Source organism: Cheilinus undulatus, linkage group 20, assembly GCF_018320785.1.
Source record: "Cheilinus undulatus linkage group 20, ASM1832078v1, whole genome shotgun sequence".
Lineage (NCBI taxonomy): Eukaryota > Metazoa > Chordata > Actinopteri > Labriformes > Labridae > Cheilinus > Cheilinus undulatus.
The window spans coordinates 14,785,439-14,805,551 of record NC_054884.1 but is presented as its reverse complement, the minus strand read 5'-3'; the positions used below and the strand labels follow the sequence as shown (position 1 = coordinate 14,805,551).

General features: G+C 40.0%; 1 protein-coding gene across 1 annotated transcript; it reads left to right on the top strand.

Annotated features, from left to right (window-relative positions):
* The first annotated feature begins 12,354 nt into the window (after nt 1-12,354).
* Nucleotides 12,355-15,011, top strand: dlx3b (distal-less homeobox 3b). Its single transcript, XM_041816090.1, has 3 exons — nt 12,355-12,845; nt 13,662-13,846; nt 14,170-15,011. The coding sequence occupies exons 1-3, from the start codon at nt 12,503-12,505 to the stop codon at nt 14,482-14,484; spliced, it is 843 nt and encodes a 280-aa protein (XP_041672024.1). The 5' UTR covers nt 12,355-12,502; the 3' UTR covers nt 14,485-15,011.
* Nucleotides 15,012-20,113: the final 5,102 nt, after the last annotated feature.

Below are 20,113 nucleotides of genomic sequence, written 5' to 3'. Positions count from 1 at the left end.
TCACAGTTACTGAGATGGAGAAAACGATGGCCACCCCAACAGGAACATCCTTTAATACAGTGTATAATTGACAACAACCTTGACAAGCTGAAAAAATTCCTCAAGGACAAACACACTGATGGAACTTACACCTGTGGACTGTGTAAAGATTTTATAACCCCACTGATTGCTGCCATAGTAGTTGACAATTGGGATATTTTTACTTATCTTTAACAGAGGGGTGCAAACCCAGATACTTTTTCCAAAAAAGTCTTTACACCTCTGCATTAGGCTATGTCTCTTTATCAAACGCACCTCTGCCTTTTGCAGAGAAACTACTTGAAGCTTTTGAAGCTCTCGTCTTTGCTGGCGCACTAGTAACGTTGTTGCCCATCAGTCATGAGGAACACGAAACTCATGACAAGAAAATACCTGAGCTGATCCATGGCCTTGCTCAGAAAGGGGACGCATTATGCTTAAATCTCAGTTGTGTTCTGGATGCTCAAGTTGCTGTGAGAATGAAAGAGCCTGAAGAAGTGTTTGAAACCTTCTACCCTCACATGCTCTGGAGCATCCTCAGACTCATTTAACTATGATTAAAGTCCTTTTCAATGTGACTGGGCCTGATGAAGAAAAGTACTGCCAGGAGAGTATCAAGTGGCTCAAAAACACTGGCAACATAGACACCTAGATTGCAAGTGTCATCAATCGCTTTGAAAACATTTCGCAGGACAATTTACAACAGGCTATTGATAGTTGTGCAAAGTTTTGTGTACCACTGAAGAGATTTCAAATGGACAAGCATGCGCTCTGATCCCACAACTGCTGGAACAGCTTTGCTCAGAAACAAGACCTGCAGTGTTTGAGGCTATTCTGAAAACACTCTATGTGATAACATAGAAAACACAAAGCAGAAAGCCTGGGATGCATTCTTTATCGATAAGTTATGCAGAACAATCACTCCTTTTGTGGATCAGACTCTCTCCACTAACATAAAATTCTTCATGTATGGCATATTTGGAAACTTGCTCTCTGTGGAGACAAAGTTCATTTCATAAAGTCAGCAGGGATAACTTCAGTGCCTGACGACATCCTGACATCTGCAGACATGGATGTGCTTCAAGATCGTAAAAATGTGATCAGACAACTGAAAAGACATCTGACAAACCCAGAATGAGACGACTTACCTGAATCCAGGGAGAAAAAGCAAGAGGACCCAAATGATGACAAAGGTAGCACTTCTGCAGCTGAAGCAACAGCAGCTGAGCCACACTCCCCAACATCACCATAACGTCAGTGAAACAAAGATGGCATCCAGTCAGCAACAGATGGCGAGATGAATTAGAGAAGCTCTTGAGCACTGATGAAAGTAAAGTAACCAGAACAGAGGGCATGATTTATGTGAATAAAGCGGAATTCATCATTGCAAGGGGGAGTGATGGTACTGTAGTTTACTTGGGGCTGGCAAAAGATGGCACAGAAGTTGCCATCAAGAAAATGTTGAAGATCAACTATGAGGTGCTGAAGAATGAGAAAGGGTATCTCTGACTTCCAGAGCTTAATCATCAGTTTATCGTGAGATACATCGACTCTGCAGAGGATGATGACTTTGGATATCTTGGTCTCCAGCTTTGTGAATACACCCTGGAGGAATTCATCAGCTCCGATAATGACTGGGGTCTGCAGAAGGAGACACTTGTCCATGAAGTCCTTGAGAATTTAAAGGTGCTTTATTGTCAAAACCCATCCGATTGTCCACCGGGGTCTCAAACCACCAAATATTTTGATTGGTTAGACAACTTTAAGCCATAGAGATGATGAATGAATGGTATTCCAGAGAGGTCTACAATTACCAAATTTGTAACAAGTTTCCACTTGACTTTTCCCACAGATACCACTGGGAGGGCAAAATTAGCTGATTTTGGAATCAGTAGACGGTTGTCTAAAGGCCAAACCACTTATTGCTCAGGGACTGCTGGAACAAAGTGCTGGAAGGCCAAGGAGACCATAGCGGACGACACTGAGATTCCATACAAGCCCAGCACTGACATACAGGTGTTTTTTTGTTTCTTTGTCTGTTTCACAGACTTCATGAAGGACTCCTTGAAAAATGACTTGATTGTGTCTGTGAACTCTGGAGGTGGCAGGGATGCTGGTTTATTACATCCTCTCCGGGGGCCACCATCCTTTAGGAGACAAAGCTTGGGAATGTGAGAACAACATTGTCAAGGGGAGTTAAACACTGTTAAAGATGTGGTGGCCAAGGATCTCATTGAGATGATGATCAGCAAAGAGCCAAGTGAAAGACTAAAAGTTGAGGAATGCTTGAGGCATCCTTCCTTTTGGAAGCCGATGACATAAGATCAAATTCTAATGGACTGATTGAGCGATTTATTTGAGTCCTTAGCAATTCATTTTAATCTTTCAACTGAAAGGCATTGTACATTGTTTTGCTGGTCTGCAACATTGACTAGGAGTAACAACGGTATTATTTATTTATTGTTTACTTGCAGAAGATCTGAGGTAGTTTAGGATAAGAGGACACACCATCATTCCCTGCTAAAAGACAGTGAGTATTTTTTCTCAGCTATACTGACAAGAATAATCACAGCCATGGACCCACATACTACTGCAAATTGAAGACTGGGTTGGGACAAAGGTTAAGAAATTAGAGGGTCCTCTGATCAGATTGACACTTTTCCTGAAAGAGAGGAGTCATCCAAGATGGTGGAATGGTTGGGGGCGTCCAGCCCCCTTGGTGCCTTGATAGTTGAAAAAACCCTGCAGAAGTGCCCTATTGCATGCCACAATAGATAACATAATAAAGTGCTTTCTCTTGTGCCCTGTAAGTGAAATTTTTGCCATAGTGCATGATATTGTGCCTTCTATATGGACAAAACTGAAAACTTGCCCGCTTTGGTGCCTCTGAGCGGACAAAATTTGACAAATTGCCACTTTAGCACTCCATATGTGAACACAATTTGGCACAATGCGCTCCAAGTGGGCAAAGATCGACTGAGTGCTGCCTGAATGGACAAAAATTTGACCAAATGCCCCCTTTTTTAACCACTGCATGACCAAAATTGGACAGACTGCCCTCTGTGGTGCCCTCCAAGTGGATAAAATTTGGCTTATTTTATTTTAGGTTATCTGCTTTAAAGATGAAAAAAGCAAGTCAGCTATGGTTGTCTTTACAGAATTTCCTTCCAATCAGTCAGAGAGGTGTTGGCATATTTCAACCTCTGATGTGGACCAGCCAGTGAAAATATGGACATACCATCCATGAAAAGTTTGATGTTTTGAAAAATAAAGAAATGGTTAGCCCAAAATGAAGCCAGATTCTTAGTTTGGACTGTAAAAGTCTTACTACTACATCAGTCAGCAGTTTACCAGTGAAGCCAGTGGGATAGGGAGAAAATTGAAAGCTGGGCCCATCTCTTACAGAAACTCAAGTGTAAAGTTGTGAATTTGTAAAAAAAATTTACCATCAGTTTGCTTTTTTTTTTTTTTTTTTTTTTTTAGAAAAGTGGACTATTTGACACTGGTCGGAAACCTGGATGAAGTAGCACTGTATAAAAAGGCTGACAAGAACCTGATTTCCTCGACAGAACAGTGTGCTGGGGGTAGATCCTACAGACAGTGGAAATCTGAGGTGACTTTTTTCAAATTGCTTTATCACTTTACTTAGTAGATGTAAAGTCTGACTCTCACTATGTTACTAAATGGACTCAATGACTTGTTTCTCTGTGATAGTTTCCAAAGCAACTGGTCCAGAAAATGAAGGGAGCCTACCCTGCAAACATCCTTGGACTGCTGCGCTTCATTCTGGACCTTTTTGTGCACTAGTAAGTTCAAATTAGTTACAAATGTGTTTTTGTTCTGATTTATTTTTATGGTTTTGTAGCTCTTTTTTGGACTTAAAACTTTACCCATGTCAGACCTTTCCTGCTGTTATGACCAGTGATCACCAGTGAGATTTCACCTTATTTCTCCACTTTTCTTTCGATAACACAGCTGATTTTCCCAATGTAATGAGGTAATTCCTTGAGACACAACCAAAATTTCAATTTTATTTCAGGATAATGGAGTGAAACAGAATGTATGTTTGCCCCTCTGTAACAATGGACCAATCAAACGTGTTTGTTTTGTCCTGTCTCTTTGTTTAATCATGTTTTTGTTCCATCTGAGGTCCAAACTGCAGCGCTCCTCAGTGAATGCATTTGTTTGGTTGAAAATGTTTTAATATTTCAGTCTGAGTTCATCATAAGGAGGTGGAGATGGGTTCTGATACGCGGCCAGTTAAGAACACAGACGAAGTCTCATCTGTACTGTCATTGGAGGCAGCAACAGAGATGTGATGGGAGAACACACAGGCATTGTGTGAAGTTGAAGCTGTGTGTTTGAGCATGCTGAACATATGTGTGTGTGTGTGAAGCTCATGATTTATGTGTTTATATGTGCCTGGTGCTTCTGCAGCGATGCAGTATGAAACCACTGAGAAGAACAGTAATATTATGCTAGTACAGGTTCAAAGTGCAAGTCCAAGAGTGGAATGTGAACATCCTTAAGCTTAATTTCCACATACTTGGCCTGTGCCGGGATCTGCTTGCAAAGCGCTCCCTCTCTAGACCGTCTCTATTATTTCAAGGCAAATGCTCCAGTCTGTTTGAGATCCATCCCAGAAGCTCCACTTCACTCCATTTTCAGGGCCAGCTGCTGCCAAACCACATCAATCCATGTAGATCCATTTTTCGGTCCATACAGCAAGAAAAATGTGACACTTCAAAATACAACACAGGCTCTTCATAGTGAATAATTTCTTTAGTGCTATTCGCACAGGACTAGTATTACCTGTGGACCATAAAGTTTTGTTTCAAATTGATGTTCCTTTGTGTCAGGGTTAATATGAATGAACATTGTTCAGCAATGCTCTTTGTCACATTTCATTTCCCACATTTGCAGTCTTCTACACAACACACATTTTTTTTACATTAAATTCATAAAAATAACTCTGTCTCACTAATAATATTTTGCAGTTTTAAAAATTGTGCAATTGTGGTTATGATTAATGTCTGTGAAGAGAAAACTGATGATTGTACCATGTAAGAGATTGATTGAAAGACTTAAGTAAAACACTTAAAAGGTTACTGTCATCTAAACAATGGAAAAATGTTATCTTCATACATCTAGGCACATCTGTGTCAGATTTCTTTAAATGTTTTGAAAAGAGGTTATATTCATAATTTAAATAAAAAAAACTTTTTTGTGGTGTGATGGAAATGATTCTTTTCTCTGTTTTCTAAAATGACCAAAAAAATTATTTAACTCGATATTTTCATCACAACCACTATCAGCGCATGTTTCTACACATAACAGAGAAGTAAAACAAAAAAAAAACATTTCAAAAAATACATGTTCTATTTTCTAAGATTTTCTAGACAAAAATGGACCTTGATTGACAAATGACCAACAGACTGTTAACCATATTTTCATCAAAATAAATGTTAACTAAACCTCAGGAAGACAAAAGAATCTGTTGTTTACATACTCACTTGTAACTCGTGAACTTGTAGAGCTCTGTGATCTTGTGATCTCGAGTCTCCAGCTGATCTCACATGCTTCCAGTGTGTGAGGTTACTTACTCAGTTTGAGGGAAACCGCTGCACACCGGATGGAGGAGATGGAAATGAAGAGATGACACCATTGCTGTATAACCTTAATATATAAAGGACTGTTGCTTATTCACCAAGTCGGTGGGATATACTGTCATACGGTTCTTAACTGTCACATATACTTTGTAACAAAGTTTTATTTTTCTCTTTTTAGTCAAGATGATGCTGCCAGTGTTGACGTGCTGTTATTGTTTCCGGATCTATTTGGTGGAGTCTATGTGTTTGCAAAAAGCCAGGCCTGGAATGTGCGGCCGGTCCCTGAGGAAATTTTTGGAAACAGATGAGGGTCAGAGAAACAACAATGCCACCAAAGGAGCCTACAACCCTCAAACTCTGGTGAACACGACAACCACCCAACTCAACAAGCTCCACAAATATCCACCAAGCCAGCTGGCGAGTGACACCAGGCTCATGTGGATCGATTCAGAGGGGCCTTTCTTGACCCAGATGTTAATGTCACAAACTGAATCTGAATGAACTGCTGCTGTTAGAAAAAACACTTTAAAAGTAGGACTAAATAATTCACACTGTATGATTTTTAAAGTGTATAATTCTGTTTTTGGTGAATGTGGTTGACATGATTTAATTTTACAAATGACTCAGGCCGAGTATGTGCATGTGGTCCATCATCATTTCCTAACCTTCATCACATTAAAGTATAAAACATTTGAGAATATACGAAAGAGGTGCTCATGAAAAAAACGGAAAAGCACTTTTACTTGTCATTGTTTGTACTTTCTTTGTATATTTCCGTCCCTCATATTTAAAGACAATTGCTTAATTTGTCAATACTGTCCAAAGAATTTTTGGTTTCTGCTGCGATATAAAAAGAAACCCATGTAGGGTTAAGACTTTTCCGTCCAAGTGGTGGCACATCTCTCTTTCCTGCCAGAGAGGGTGACCTATTTGAAGCCACATGAAAAATGACCTAGCTCAAATATGGGAGGGTGCTCTCATGGCTGATGCGTGCAGATATTCATGTAACCCTTTTATACCACTCCTGCTTTTTTACACATCTGTAATAGTTGTAACATGTTTTATGATGACACTGACGGAGGCTGCGGGCAAAAAAGAGATTTCCCAACAATAAAGTCATCTCTACAGAACAAAAGCTTCTTGAGCTTTAAAAAAAAGTTATTCTGAAAAAAACATCCTGATATCAATACTTGGCTAATGTGCATGCATATTCTCTACTTTGTGGCTTTGTGCATGAATGTGGCTGCAAGAAGGAGGGACTTGGTAAGACAGGAAGGAAAGTGTCACACTTAGATGTTTCAGATCATCAAACACAATTTAACATTAGACAAAGATAACCCAAGCAAATACAACAGCAGTTTGTAATGATGATTTCAATTATTAAGGGAAAAAGTCATCCAAACCTACCTGGTTCTATGTGAAAAAGTAACTGCCCCTTAACCCTAACAACTGCAAGTAAGCTTTCCAATGAGTGGCAATCAGTTTTCCACATTACTATGGAGGAATATTGGCTCATTCATATTAGCAGATTTTTTTTATACAGCCACATTGGAGGGCCATCAAGCATTAACAGCCGGTTAAAGGTCATGCAACAGCATCTCAATTGGATTTAAGCCCAGACTTTGACTAGGCCACTCCAAAACTTACATTTGCTTGAGCTTGATGCCACAACTGATGGGTGGACGTTCTCCTTAAGGAATTTCTGGTAGAGAGTTCATGGTTCCATCAATCACTGCTTCCAGGTCCTGAAGCAGCAAAGCAGTCCTGTCACACCACCACCAGGTTCTTTTTATGAAATTCTGTTAGTTAGACACCACATGTAACAGGATGTACAACCTCTAAAAAGTTCAACTTTTGTGCCTTCAGAATATTTTCCCAGAAGTCCCGATGATAATCAAGATGCTTTGTGGCAAATTTTAGACAAGCCTTTGTGTTCTTTTTGTCAGCAGTAGTTTTGGCCTTGGAATTCTCCCATGGATGCAATTTTTGCCACTCTCTTTATTATTGTAGAATCCTGAACACTGACCTGGACTGAGTCAAGTGAGTCCTGCAGGTCTTTGGATGTTCTGGGTTCTTTTGTGACCTCCTGGATGAGTCGTCGACACGCTCTTGGAGCCATTTTGGTTGGCCGGCACTCCTGGGAAGGTTCATCAATGTTCCAAGTTTTCTCCATTTGTGGAGAATGACTCTCCCCGTGGCTTGCTGGAGTCCCTGGAGTGTTTAGGAACAACAGCAACTCAGCTACAAAGTGGAAGACAAAAACTTGCTTTCAGCAATTTCAGTTTCTTATTTGAGGTTTATTCTAAAGCAACGAAGGAAATCGAATGAATTTGCTATCAACAGTGTGCTCCACAATCTTTGTACTACATTCAGTATCATCTCTCACCCTCTGCTGTCACCATGAACCATCGTTCTGCTTCTCTGGATGTGCAAAGAATCTGAAGCTGTGCACTCCTTTGTTGTCTCTGGCTTTTTCCGGTTGCTACTATTATCTATTGTCATGCATTTAAAGAAATGGCTGCGGGAAATCAGGCTGTGGCTGTTTTTAGCTCTACACATCACCCTGCGCTGTGACATGGCTCCAGATATCTGTGGTAAAGCTCATTGCTTTTACATCCATTCATCCAGCTGATTAAATGTTTTTTATGTTTTGTTGAAGCATCCAGGCAGAGCACCTTTACTTGGTTATCTATTTCCATGATGACAAACTGTACCGTTGTTCTAAGTGTTTTCTTGCTTTCAGTCAATCACTAGAAGTTTCCTCCATATTTGCAATGAAGCAGACAAAGTTAACTGCTTCACTTCACTTTGTTTTACCTGCTTTGTTGTTTGTTTAAACTTGTGGTTAAGCTGACACACCTGGAAACGTAAGCTATGCATGAATTGCTTGTAATTGTGACACTTGTTGGTGTAAGCATGAAATACCTTCCAGCTGCTTTTGTTGTTAGCTTCCTCCAAGCCACATGCCTAGCAGAAAACTGATGACAGTAGATTGGCCCCATGGGTCAGTCCATTGTCACAGTACCTGATGTACAGTGCCCTGTTATAAGTGTTCACTTCCTTGGATGTTTTACGAAGTAATGTCAATTTAACAGATAGATGTAAGTGACTGAATAGATATTCACACCCTTTAAACTGACTGACCTGATTTAACAGAGCCAGCCAGTTGGTGCTAGTAGTCTCACAATTAATGAAATGGGGATCACCTGAGAGCAGTGAATGTGTCTCGGTGATTGTATTGTAAAGACACCTGTGTCTGGAAGGTCCAGTGACTGGTTTACCAGTATTCATGGCTACCATTACACCAAAAAGACAAAAGAACACTTCAAGCAACTCAAAATGGATATGAAAAAAAAATGTCCAAGGCAGTGAAGATCCCCTCGAGTTTGGTTAAATCCATCATCAAGAACTGGAAGGATGTGGCACATATGTAAATCTGAACTTCTTCAGCTGCAGAGATCATTTGACACCAAATATGGAGGATCAGTTTTATAATCCTAAATGCAAAGAAAGCTGGGTAAATGTTTGTCTACAGACTTTTTGTTTGAGTTTCAGATGATGTGTAGTTGAAATTTGATCATGCCCATAGGCAGAGTGTTTGAATATGTTTAGATGTGGTTCAGTGATCTCTGCTGGGTTCCTGTGCTCATGTTTCTGGTGGATTGTTGTTGTTTTGGGTGTTAAATGCTTTTGCACTGTGAGTGAAGTTTTCCACTGAGTTAATGGCTTCCCACTTGTTGAATTAATGTCTTTTAAAGGAAGGCTTTGGCTTAAACTCAGGACATTCCACCTTGTTTCAAGTATTCAACATGAGTTTGCAAAGTCAATTAAATATGAAAAGTGCATTGCAATGTGTAAATAACACACACTGTTGATACTTCAATTAACACAGTGGCTCGAGACCCAAAAGCCGTTTTCAGTGGGTCGTGGACATGTGTGAAGAAGAGGTGTGGAAAAAAGTCCTTTTATAATAATTATTTTCATATAAAACACTGGTGTGTGTAGCCACTGACAGGGGAGTCTCTCTGAAAGCATCGTACTTTAAATTTGATGTGTTCTTAAAAAATTTTCAAAAACCTGTTAACTGAATGCCTTTGAGAGGAAATATTTTCCTTTTTTGCCCTTTTTGGTTGCACATTATGCTGCTATTATGAGTCCTGAGGCTAGACACCAAAAAACACTTCCTTAGTGGTCTCTCCTGTCACTTTCATAATCACAGTTAATCTCAGAATGTCTTTAGTTAGTCTTTAGTTATCTATCTATATTTATATTTTCTATTTTTCTCCTTTAATCTTAATTTAAAACTTTCAGCATATTATGATGGAGGTATGAACTAAATACCCCTGAAAGTTCTGTTGGTCGTGAAAATTTTTATTTAATTTTTTAGGGAATTCCAAGACATGAAAATCCCCCTAAATTCCCCAGATTTTTCAAGACATTACAAAAGATTTCTGGATAAATTCAACATTAAAAAAAAAAAATCCCAATAAAATAACCTTAAATATTCTTGAGGTGCTAGAGTGAAATTTTAAAAGGACCAAAGATTTAAATATAATTTTTACAAGAAAAATCCTAAAAATTTTGAAGCAAATCCCCCAAATTTCAAAAGCAAATTCAAACTTTTTTTAAAATCATATTTACAGAAATGTACAAAAAAATTCCCCAAACATTTCATTTAAAAAACTATGGGAAATTTCCAAAGAAATTCCTCAAAAAAAATCTCGAAAAATTCCATGAAAAATTCAATAAATTGTCAAAGGAAATTCGCAGAGCAGATTTGAATAAAATTTTTTCTTGCAGAAAAATCCTGAAAATTTTGAAGCAAATTTCCCAGAATTTCAAAAGAAAAATGTTAATGAAATTTACAAAAAAAAAAAACAAATAAATTTCCCAAACATTTAACTGAAAATTATGGAAATTTTCTAAAGAAATTCCTTGAAAAAATTCTATAAAATTTCCATTAAAAATTCAATAAAATGTAAAAAGGAAATTCCCTGAGCAAAATATTTACAATCAAATTCCCCTAAATGTACAGATAAATCCCCCAAACTACCATGAAAGAACCTCAAAATTACAAATCAAATCCCTCTATAAAAACTTAATTTCCAACAAAATATCCAAGAATATACCCCAAAATTTTCATGAAAATCCTAAAAATTCTTAAGCAAATTTCCCAGGGGGTCTCAGGAGGTTAATCATTAATACTGACAGCCTTAAAAAAACTGAAAATTACTATTTGTTCTCCATCCCAACCCTCACCTCTGGCCGTGAGTTTAGGCACAAACAGCCATAAAGAGTTTCCTCTGGAGGAGGATGGCAGGGCTCAGCCTTAGAGAGAGGATGAAGAGTTCAGACTCTATTCCTAGGGCACTAGGAGTAGAGCTGCTGCTCCTTCACATCAACAGGAGTCATTTGAGGTGGTTTGGGCATCTGATCAGGATGCCTCCTGCTCGCCTCTCTTAGGAGGACCCAGAACTTGCTGGAGGGATTATATATACCCCGTCTGGTCTTAAAACAACATGGGATCTCTTAGGAGGAGCTGGAAAATGTTGCTCTGTTTTGCTCTATATTTTGCATGAAAGGATTGCCTATATTTAAATTTGAGTGAGCTGGCCCTTTAAAACACCATGCCTGTGCTACGCATACTCACCAACAGATGGCGGTATGCCATCAGAGATGATGCCGTGCAGAGACGAAGCCTGTGAAATTAAATGTGCAATTTAAAAACTAAACATTTTAGTCTGGAAACTTTGATTTAAAAATAAAAAAACAGCAACTCAAGACAGAAAACTTAGTCTGTGCCTTTTTACACATATGGAGCTACTTTTATTGAATTTTACGGTGAAGTTCCACCTGTGGATAAACAGCAGGGGGCGCTGTGGACTGTGTTTTGTACAGCATTGCATGAGCTGAAGGAAGACAGTGGTCAGAGTGGAAATTCTCCCATTTAAACACCAAGAGGGCCAACATTTTCACCTCTACCAACTATATTCTTTAACTGTATTTATGATCGTCTTTTTGGCCGTTTAGGCTTCCGTAATGTCTTGTGCGATGGAGGCCAGTTCTTTATTCTAATTTTCTCACAGTGTTGATCTGATTTGCATCAACACATACACTCAGAGAGGACAGTGTGTGGAGGTATTCACCCAGAGGCGCTATCAGTAGAGCGGGTCTTTTACCTATCTGCTCTATCTCTTTCAGCTAAAGTTCACTGTCCGCCAACACCTCTGAATGACAATGGAGGGGCAGTGGGAGTCCGACTGGCGGCCTTTCAATGGCCTGAATAAGAGTGTGATCTGCAGCCACTGTTAAGAAAACATTGCATATAAACATAAGGGCCGGGGACTGTCTGCTGCAGGATTAAGCTCCAGGCTGCTATTGTGCGCAAACATCTTGGTGCCAGTGTGGAGAAGATGCAGAAAAACTAGAGCTTGATGCGTTTTGTCTGACATGACATCTAACAGTGGAGAGGCAAAGTCAGCTTACAGGTAAACACGGTGAGCAGGTAAATGCAAATCTAAAGGGAAACGTTAAAAAAACGTCAGGGCACTGAGGTATGCGTGCAGGACGCTCCTGGCTGAAGGCTGGGTTTCACCACGACTTCGCCTGGAGCGCAAGAAGGGGGGAAACTGCGTAGCCAATGAGGGCGCAGCATCCAGCCCATTCTGTCTATAACTCTGTGTGACAGGGGCTGAGCGATGCCACAACCAAGTCTTTACAGCAGGGAGAGTTTCAGTGGAATATAAACGCTCCTAAGTCGTGCGTTTAAACGCGCGCATACACCAACTCTTTGGCGATTTTTTTTCCTGCTTTACGCACCAGAAAAAGAACAATCCACGAGTGGATTTTGTTAACTCCGGAGGGCTGATTTCATCATGAGCGCCGGACAGACCTACGACAAGAAAGTCGGGTGTATTTTGACCGATCTACCAGGATCTATGAGCTGCCACCCGAACTCCAAGGACTCACCAACTCTGCCCGAGTCCTCGGTGACGGACATGGGCTACTACAGCGGACAGACGGCTCACGGGCAGCACGAGTACTATCAGAGCCAAGCATACGGACAGCCCATGAACTCTTACCATCATCAGTTTAACCTGAACGGAATGGGAGCCGCTGGAGCGTACGCCACCAAATCTGAATACCCGTACACGAACAGCTACAGACAGTTCGGACATTACAACAGAGACCACCTGCAGGCATCGCCTCCCAGCTCAGGTAAAAGATAAGATCAGTGCCTGCGATTGTTTTCATCCATATGTGTGCGTAATACCATCTGAGCGTTAGCGTACAAACATGTAACCCTGTCAGCAGTCTTAATGTGCAAAACAAATCTATATTATTTTCTAAATCAATGCTCTTCACTTCGTGGAGAAACTTTTGAAAGTTCACCTAAAATTTGAGGATACATTTATTACAAATTTGAGACATTTCATTTGCGCCATAACAGCCGTCTAAAGTAAAAGAAAGCGCATCGTACACGTTGCAAGTTCACATAAATTTAACCTCAAAGACCAGTGTAATATCCACGACATAAAATCAGTTTTTTGCAGGCTAAAAACAACAAATTCTCCATTTTTTTTAGTGATTTATGCCAGCTTGTGTTCATGTTGTGCTTTAAAAGCCCACCTGGGAAGGAGCCAGCCATTAAAAGCTGGTCATAAAACAATACTGGTTTGATTAAAGCTAATAATATTCGCTCCATCAGTTTTAACATATTGCCCCTGGTCTTAAAATGTGGAAGTTTGACAAAACAGAAAAACACTAATTGAACTATTCAGCTTTAATTTTTGCTTTGTAACATTTGTATTCTTGCACCATAAAGTTATAATGTTGAACTTTTTTTTAATTTTAAATACAATTTATTCTGATTTTTAAGACAATAACGCTTGTAAATATACGTTTCCATATGTATTTTTACGCACTGAAATCCCTTATTTGCTGAGATCGTCTCCTTTTTTAATATCCTGGCTGATTCTTTAAACTAAATTGCCAAAGTCTTATTTCATGATGAACTTGTTTATCTGTTTTTAGTGAAAGAAGAGCCAGAGCCTGAGGTCCGGATGGTGAATGGAAAGCCGAAAAAGATCCGCAAGCCGAGGACGATCTACTCCAGTTATCAGCTCGCTGCTCTGCAGAGACGCTTCCAAAAGGCGCAGTACCTCGCGCTGCCCGAAAGAGCGGAGCTGGCGGCTCAGCTCGGCCTCACCCAGACACAGGTGAGCTGCACGCGCTGCTCTAATAATATCATAATCACTAACTGATAGATCCTTTTGAAGTGGTGTGATTTAGAATAGCCAAATATGGGCGACAGTCTCCTCTGTAATTATCCATCCGTGCGTAATTACGCACAACAGACACAGGGTTTCTCCTTCCCCTGGTGGATTTAATTCATTTAAATTAAATGTTCCCTTAATTGCTTTTTAATATTCTCTCAAGTAAATATGAAATCTAATAAGTGGAGATATAAGGTGCATTTTACACATTTTATATTTAAAAATTCAAAAACAAAGACGATTAATGATCCCCTTCTCCCTCTTAGGTGAAGATCTGGTTCCAGAACAGGAGATCCAAGTTCAAGAAACTGTACAAAAACGGCGAAGTCCCCCTGGAGCACAGCCCCAACGCCAGCGACTCCATGGCCTGCAACTCCCCTCCCTCCCCCGCAGTGTGGGAGAACAGCACCCAGCAGAACACCCCCATCAGCAGACCTCAGGTCCCACAGCCGACGCACAGCTCGTCGCCGCCTTACCTGGAGGATTATAACAACCACTGGTACCAGCAGGGATCACATCTACAGCACCCGGGCACCGTGCACCACCCGGTGCCGCAGCAGAGTGTCGGAGCAGTTTATTGACAGTGACTCCAGAGCAGATTGAGCTCCTCACATTTTCCAAACGAGGCCTCTCCACTAAAGACTCCACAGAGAGAAGAACCCGGAGCAGGCCTCGAGTGAAACATTGCGCCTGTTTTTAAGGATGACCAACAATGTTTCAGAACTGGGTTTCTATTCAAAAGCACATAAGGGATTTCCGATCACTTGTGGCAGCACATTTAACGGACATCTGGCGTGGTTTTTAAATTATTTATCGCTTCTGTTGTATTTCCTTAAACCCCTTTTTTGTAAATGAATATGCAAAGTCTGTTTTTAACGAGTAGCATAACCACAAATTGACAAAACTGTGCAGTTGATCCAGGCTACACTCAGATCATGTATAAAGAGCGCGTCAGAAACACTCAGGTCATATTTATATGGATTTGTACAAACCGTCGAAGGCTGTAAATATGTGTTTATATGCAGAACCACTATGACCGTCTTTGTTTGAAACGGAAAAGCTGCACTGTGGTGCTTCCAAAACCATTTTCATCTTTATGTAATTAGTCCACTTGTTGCCTTATTGTCAAATGAATAAAGGTGTTACATGCATGGTGTGTCTCTAGACCCTTTATAACTGACTTTTAACAGACTAGTTCACAATTTTAGGATGCTGCAAGAACTGGGTAGAAATGTAAATTCACTGTTAAACTGGCGCCACCTCACCTTCACTACAAGTTATTTTATTGACTTCAGTCAACATTTATTCAGCCAGGTCAGTCCCACATGATACCAGAGAGCTTTATTCTGAAGGGAGACCTTTAATATTGTAACAAATATTTCTGCAGGAGATGAGAAAGTGTTGAGTGTTTTTTACGCACAGATTGACCAGTTCATGTGCACACACACGATTTAAATCACTCTGAGTCCAGATAATTTTACCTGGGCTCCAAATGAAACCAGATTTAATTTGAATTTATCTACTCTAAACTTCCTTTAAAGTGAATACTTACTGAGCAACTACGCATATTCATGCGTAAAAGTAGTAAATGTAGTGAAGTGCAACACTGAGCATATATGTCTTTAATGAGGTTGTATTCATGCGTATAACACCATTATATATGCATAGATTTATGCTTTTATTTCAGTCTTAGTCTGCTTAATTTTTGCCTTTTTCCTTTTTTTCCTTTGGCACCCATGGGCCTCGTTTCTGTGCCGTGAGCTGCGTGCAAAGCCCTACGTAGGAGGCGACACACCAGCAGACATGTTGGAGTCTCTCGGTTTTATTACTATTCTGCTGCCAGATAACAGGAGAGAAGTTACATACACACAAAGCAGGGCGGCGGTGGGGGTGTGGGAGGGAGTCTGTTGCTGCAGGGGCTCTCGTGTTCGCGCACATGCACGTGCACAGCAGGATAGGTAGAAAAGCTGCCAAATATTGAAGGTATAAGAACACACAAGCCCTTTGTACTTTTATACTCAGGCTCTCACCGCAGAATTTGGAAAAAAAAATGGTTCATTTAAAACTAGCTGGTGATGATATGAGTTTGTTTTTTCTCCAAGTCAATATTCAAGAAAATTCTCCACTCATTAACATAATTGTCTTCAGTGTAGTTTCAAGGTGCTCCCGGGTGACGAAACAGCGTAATGAGAGCTTTTGTGGCACGTGCGAGACCTGGGAAATAAACAGCCTTATCAATTAGCGCAGAGGCCCTGCATAAACATGACAACATGCTCATAATGACTGTTATGACAGCGACAATGAGACAAGCCAGGAGGAAAACAACAGCCTCAGAGAACAAAAAAAGACATGGCGACATGAGAACGAGTTATTAAATATTTGGCTCAAAATGTGCACGAGGGAGAAAGCGCTAATGGCGATCCCCTCCACATGGACCACCAAGGCGCGATTACGCACGGAGAGAAAATGAAGGCATGTCAGCCTGAGCGCTTTAATAATCCTTTGTTTTCATAATAATGGTGTGTGATCAGGGCTAGAGGTGTTAGAGGCTGACAATTAAGTGCAACTTTTGTGTTTGAGATATAAATTAACAACTTTACGGAGTCAAATTTCAATGGAGGAATCCCACGGTATACCTTACATTTGATCTCTGTTAATTGGGACGTTTAACATGGTGTGACGTCACTCATTTTCAAAGATTATAAAAAAAAGGTGGGCATAATAAATCCAAGCTTCATCCTGCACCTTTTTGAAGGGTTAAATCTCTACATGCATTTTAATTTCATTTTTTATACATTCCCGGGCTTTTATTTTGAAAGGATGAAACAACAAACCACTAGAATTAGTGCTGTAAATCAAACATAAAGAGCCTACATGACTTATGATCAAACAATGCTAAGGTATTCCATTAAAATGCGATATTATTATGGTATAATTGTGAATTAAAAAATAAAAACAGATAATTTTAAATTATAGGTAAAAAAAAAGTTATTTTAACTGGAGCCTGCTTTGCTTTCTATTATTTTTGCTCTCATTGTTTAACAAATAAACAAAAAGGCTAATGAATCCGCAGTGCAATTAAAATAACCTCATACAATACAAACAGTACATTTTTAATATAAAGTTTATAAATGAGTTTAATAAACCTTATGGTCTTGAATCAGTTAGCTTCATAATATTTCCATATAACTGTCCTACCAAAATAATGTTTTTTCTAATCTTAAAGTCCCATAAAACTCAGATGTAATAGTGATATTTTATAGACTTAAATCATACTTTCATATACCAAGCAGCACTGTATATATATCTGCCAAACCTTACACTCATAATCACCCATTCTACCATACAAACTGTCATGTCCCAGCTCTGAATCCCCCTCCCCTAATGGCCCCCCATCCCTTTATTCCACTGATCTGAGCACCAGTTGTCCACAGCCTCACTCATCGTCTCGGCTCACTGTGCTGATTTGACAAAAGCAGCCAGATTACTATTGCCTTTTAATATCAATGAAATCTCATCAAGCGGACATGTGACCTCCCCTCTGGGGCTCCCTCAGCGTGTGTGGCCCTCACTTTGAGCTGTCAGGGGAAACATTTGTGCTGAAGACATGCATGTGTGTCCCGAGCCGGCTGCACTTGTGTGTATGTTGTCTGAAAACATTAACAAGTGTAAGTAGCCATGGAGGTGGAGGTGAACTGTTGAACTTGAATGTGATCCTGTATGGTCCGGCATCACAGCACCATAAATAGAGACTCTGCCCAGACCCTACAAGACCCTCTCCTCCCCCTCCTGGAGCAGCTAGCAGCAGGCTGGTGTTGGTACTCGTCTCTGGGGTGGGTTTAGGCGGAGGTCGAGAGCTGAAATGCATCCACAGAAAGACCCCCCAGCAGCTGTCCGGCTCTCTGTCCGTCCGGGCCTGGGCCGAGCCTCGGCTGCATTAGGATCACTCACTCTCTCCATTTTGCTGTAAACTGGGATGAAATGAAGGCACAGAAGCATCTTTGACAGCTGCGGACTCCTGAACCCTGTCTGACCTACGACCAGGGGCCAGGGGCCACACTGTGCTGTGTGCTGCTGATGCTTCACTGGCAGTCATCACATCAAGGGAGAAACCTCTCCACTGATGAGGGAGTAGTTAGGGGCTCACCTTGACCTACAAACTAAAAATATATCCCCATGACATGAGAATGAGAGGAAAAACACCCAAGTATGTCAAACAATACAAAAGAATACAGCACATTTGAACAAATGTTATCTCTGCATGTTTCAAGTGCCTGCAGATATCCTCTGGGTCAGAAAAAAGCCTTGATTTCTTATCATCTGGGATAAATATGCCTTTTCTTTGTAATCTTTCTGTCTGTTTATTCAATCCCAGCAGACTCCTTGAGCATCATCATATCAGGTCAAAGGACCTTGACAACTTTTAAATAGTTTTGTCTTTAGTTTTAAAAACTTACTTTCAGACTACCTTGGAATAATTCAAATTTGATTCCAAATGGTCATTAAAAGAGTCCATCTTTATTCTTAACAACCTTAGGATAAAAACATGTTGTAAAATGAGTGTTTTTAAGCTTATCTCATGATACTGTTTGTATATGTGCCTAAATCCCTGCAGAATAATTGAAAACCTGACTCAATGATCATAGAGCATCTGTACTTGATGTCCTGGCACAACAATGAACATGCTTATCCATTTTTTCAACCTTATTTTTTTAATAATGCCCCAGACTGACTGGTGTTTTGTTCATCGACTAAAAATGTACATGTACACGTAAAAATGCTACCTTCATTCCATTTGGAAGACTGACCAGGGTGTCCGAACTTTTTCTGCATCCAAAAATATACAAGGATAGTGAGGCCACTTTCATATACCTCACTTTGAGGACATTAAAGTTAATAAAACCAATCCAGTGTATGTTAAGATATAGTGATTGTGTATGCGTAAATGGCTGAAAGACCAAATACACAATCATTTTAAGGATTCTGGGAGGCCCAATCAGATTTCAGGGGGCCCTGGGTGGCCCCAGCTACTGCTGGCTCTGCCCTGGAACATCACTGGTACTACTATTTGCTGTCGTAATTCATCATGGCATTTTGTATCAAGGTAGCGTCATTTTGTTTGCCAAAATGTTTGCCATTTACATTGTTATCTTAATGTAGTCCCAACCCTCACACACATTTAAATCGACTTGCTAAAATGTTTGTTTACAGAATTTGTATTATGCTGAAACTAAGAAGTACAATGGCCCAAGGCCCGCATTCGGCCCAAGGGTGGAATTATGCCTCAAGTTTAGTTTTAGTAAGGAAACAAAAATGAGACAAAAATGTTAGAGCAGCATAAGCTACGTAGATAAGCTTTGAAGCTAACAGAGCTTAAGCTAAGATCGCAACTCAACTATGAAAGCTATGTAGATACGTCATCTACATAGCTATGTTAGCTTTAACCACTTTTGCTAAAGCTAACTTAACTAAAGATAGGCTACATGGCTAAATTAGCTACCTAGCAAGCATAACTACAGCTAAGCTCACAAACAGCTATGTAAGCTACGTAGATACATTATATATGTAGCCACATGAGCTTTAGCAACATTAGCTAAAGTTCATTCTGCTAAAGCTTATGTAGCTACATTGGTTTATGTAGTGTGTCAATTGTGTAGATAGCATAGCTATATTAGCTTTAACTACTTTTGCTAACACTCACTTTGCTAAAGCTAACATAGCAATAGATAGGCTACATGGCTAACATAGCTACTTTGCTGACATAGCTTCTTAGCTTACATAGCCAAAGATAAGATCACAAAGCAGCTATGTAAGCTACGTAGATGAGTTTAAGCAAAGTTTGCTAAAACTCGTGTTGCTAAAGCTAATCTAGCTACATTGGATTATGTAGTAACGTTAATTATGTAGCTTACATTGCTATGTTAGCTTTACGAAGATATAGCAAGCCATTGGCTGTGCCCGAAACCACACACTCATTCCCTACTCCCTATCCATTACATGAGCTGCATATAGTGGACTATTTAGTGGACTCACTGTAAATAAACAAAATGGTTTCAGACTCTACTCCGGCTGTGGGCAATGATGTCGTTGCCGTCTCACAATTAAAATGCTTAGCAACAACGGCTCGTAGATTTCAATGACAACGGCTGAGGATCGACATTAACAGTAGAATTTCACTGAAAACTGATACAAAATGTAACGTATTTGCAC

Excerpts from the sequence above, each read along its gene's own strand:
- dlx3b (XM_041816090.1), top strand. The coding sequence starts at position 12,503 with ATGAGCGCCGGACAGACCTACGACAAGAAAGTCGGGTGTATTTTGACC. Across the intron at positions 12,846-13,661 it reads GGCATCGCCTCCCAGCTCAG|TGAAAGAAGAGCCAGAGCCT; the intron begins GTAAAAGATAAG and ends ATCTGTTTTTAG. Across the intron at positions 13,847-14,169 it reads TCGGCCTCACCCAGACACAG|GTGAAGATCTGGTTCCAGAA; the intron begins GTGAGCTGCACG and ends TCTCCCTCTTAG.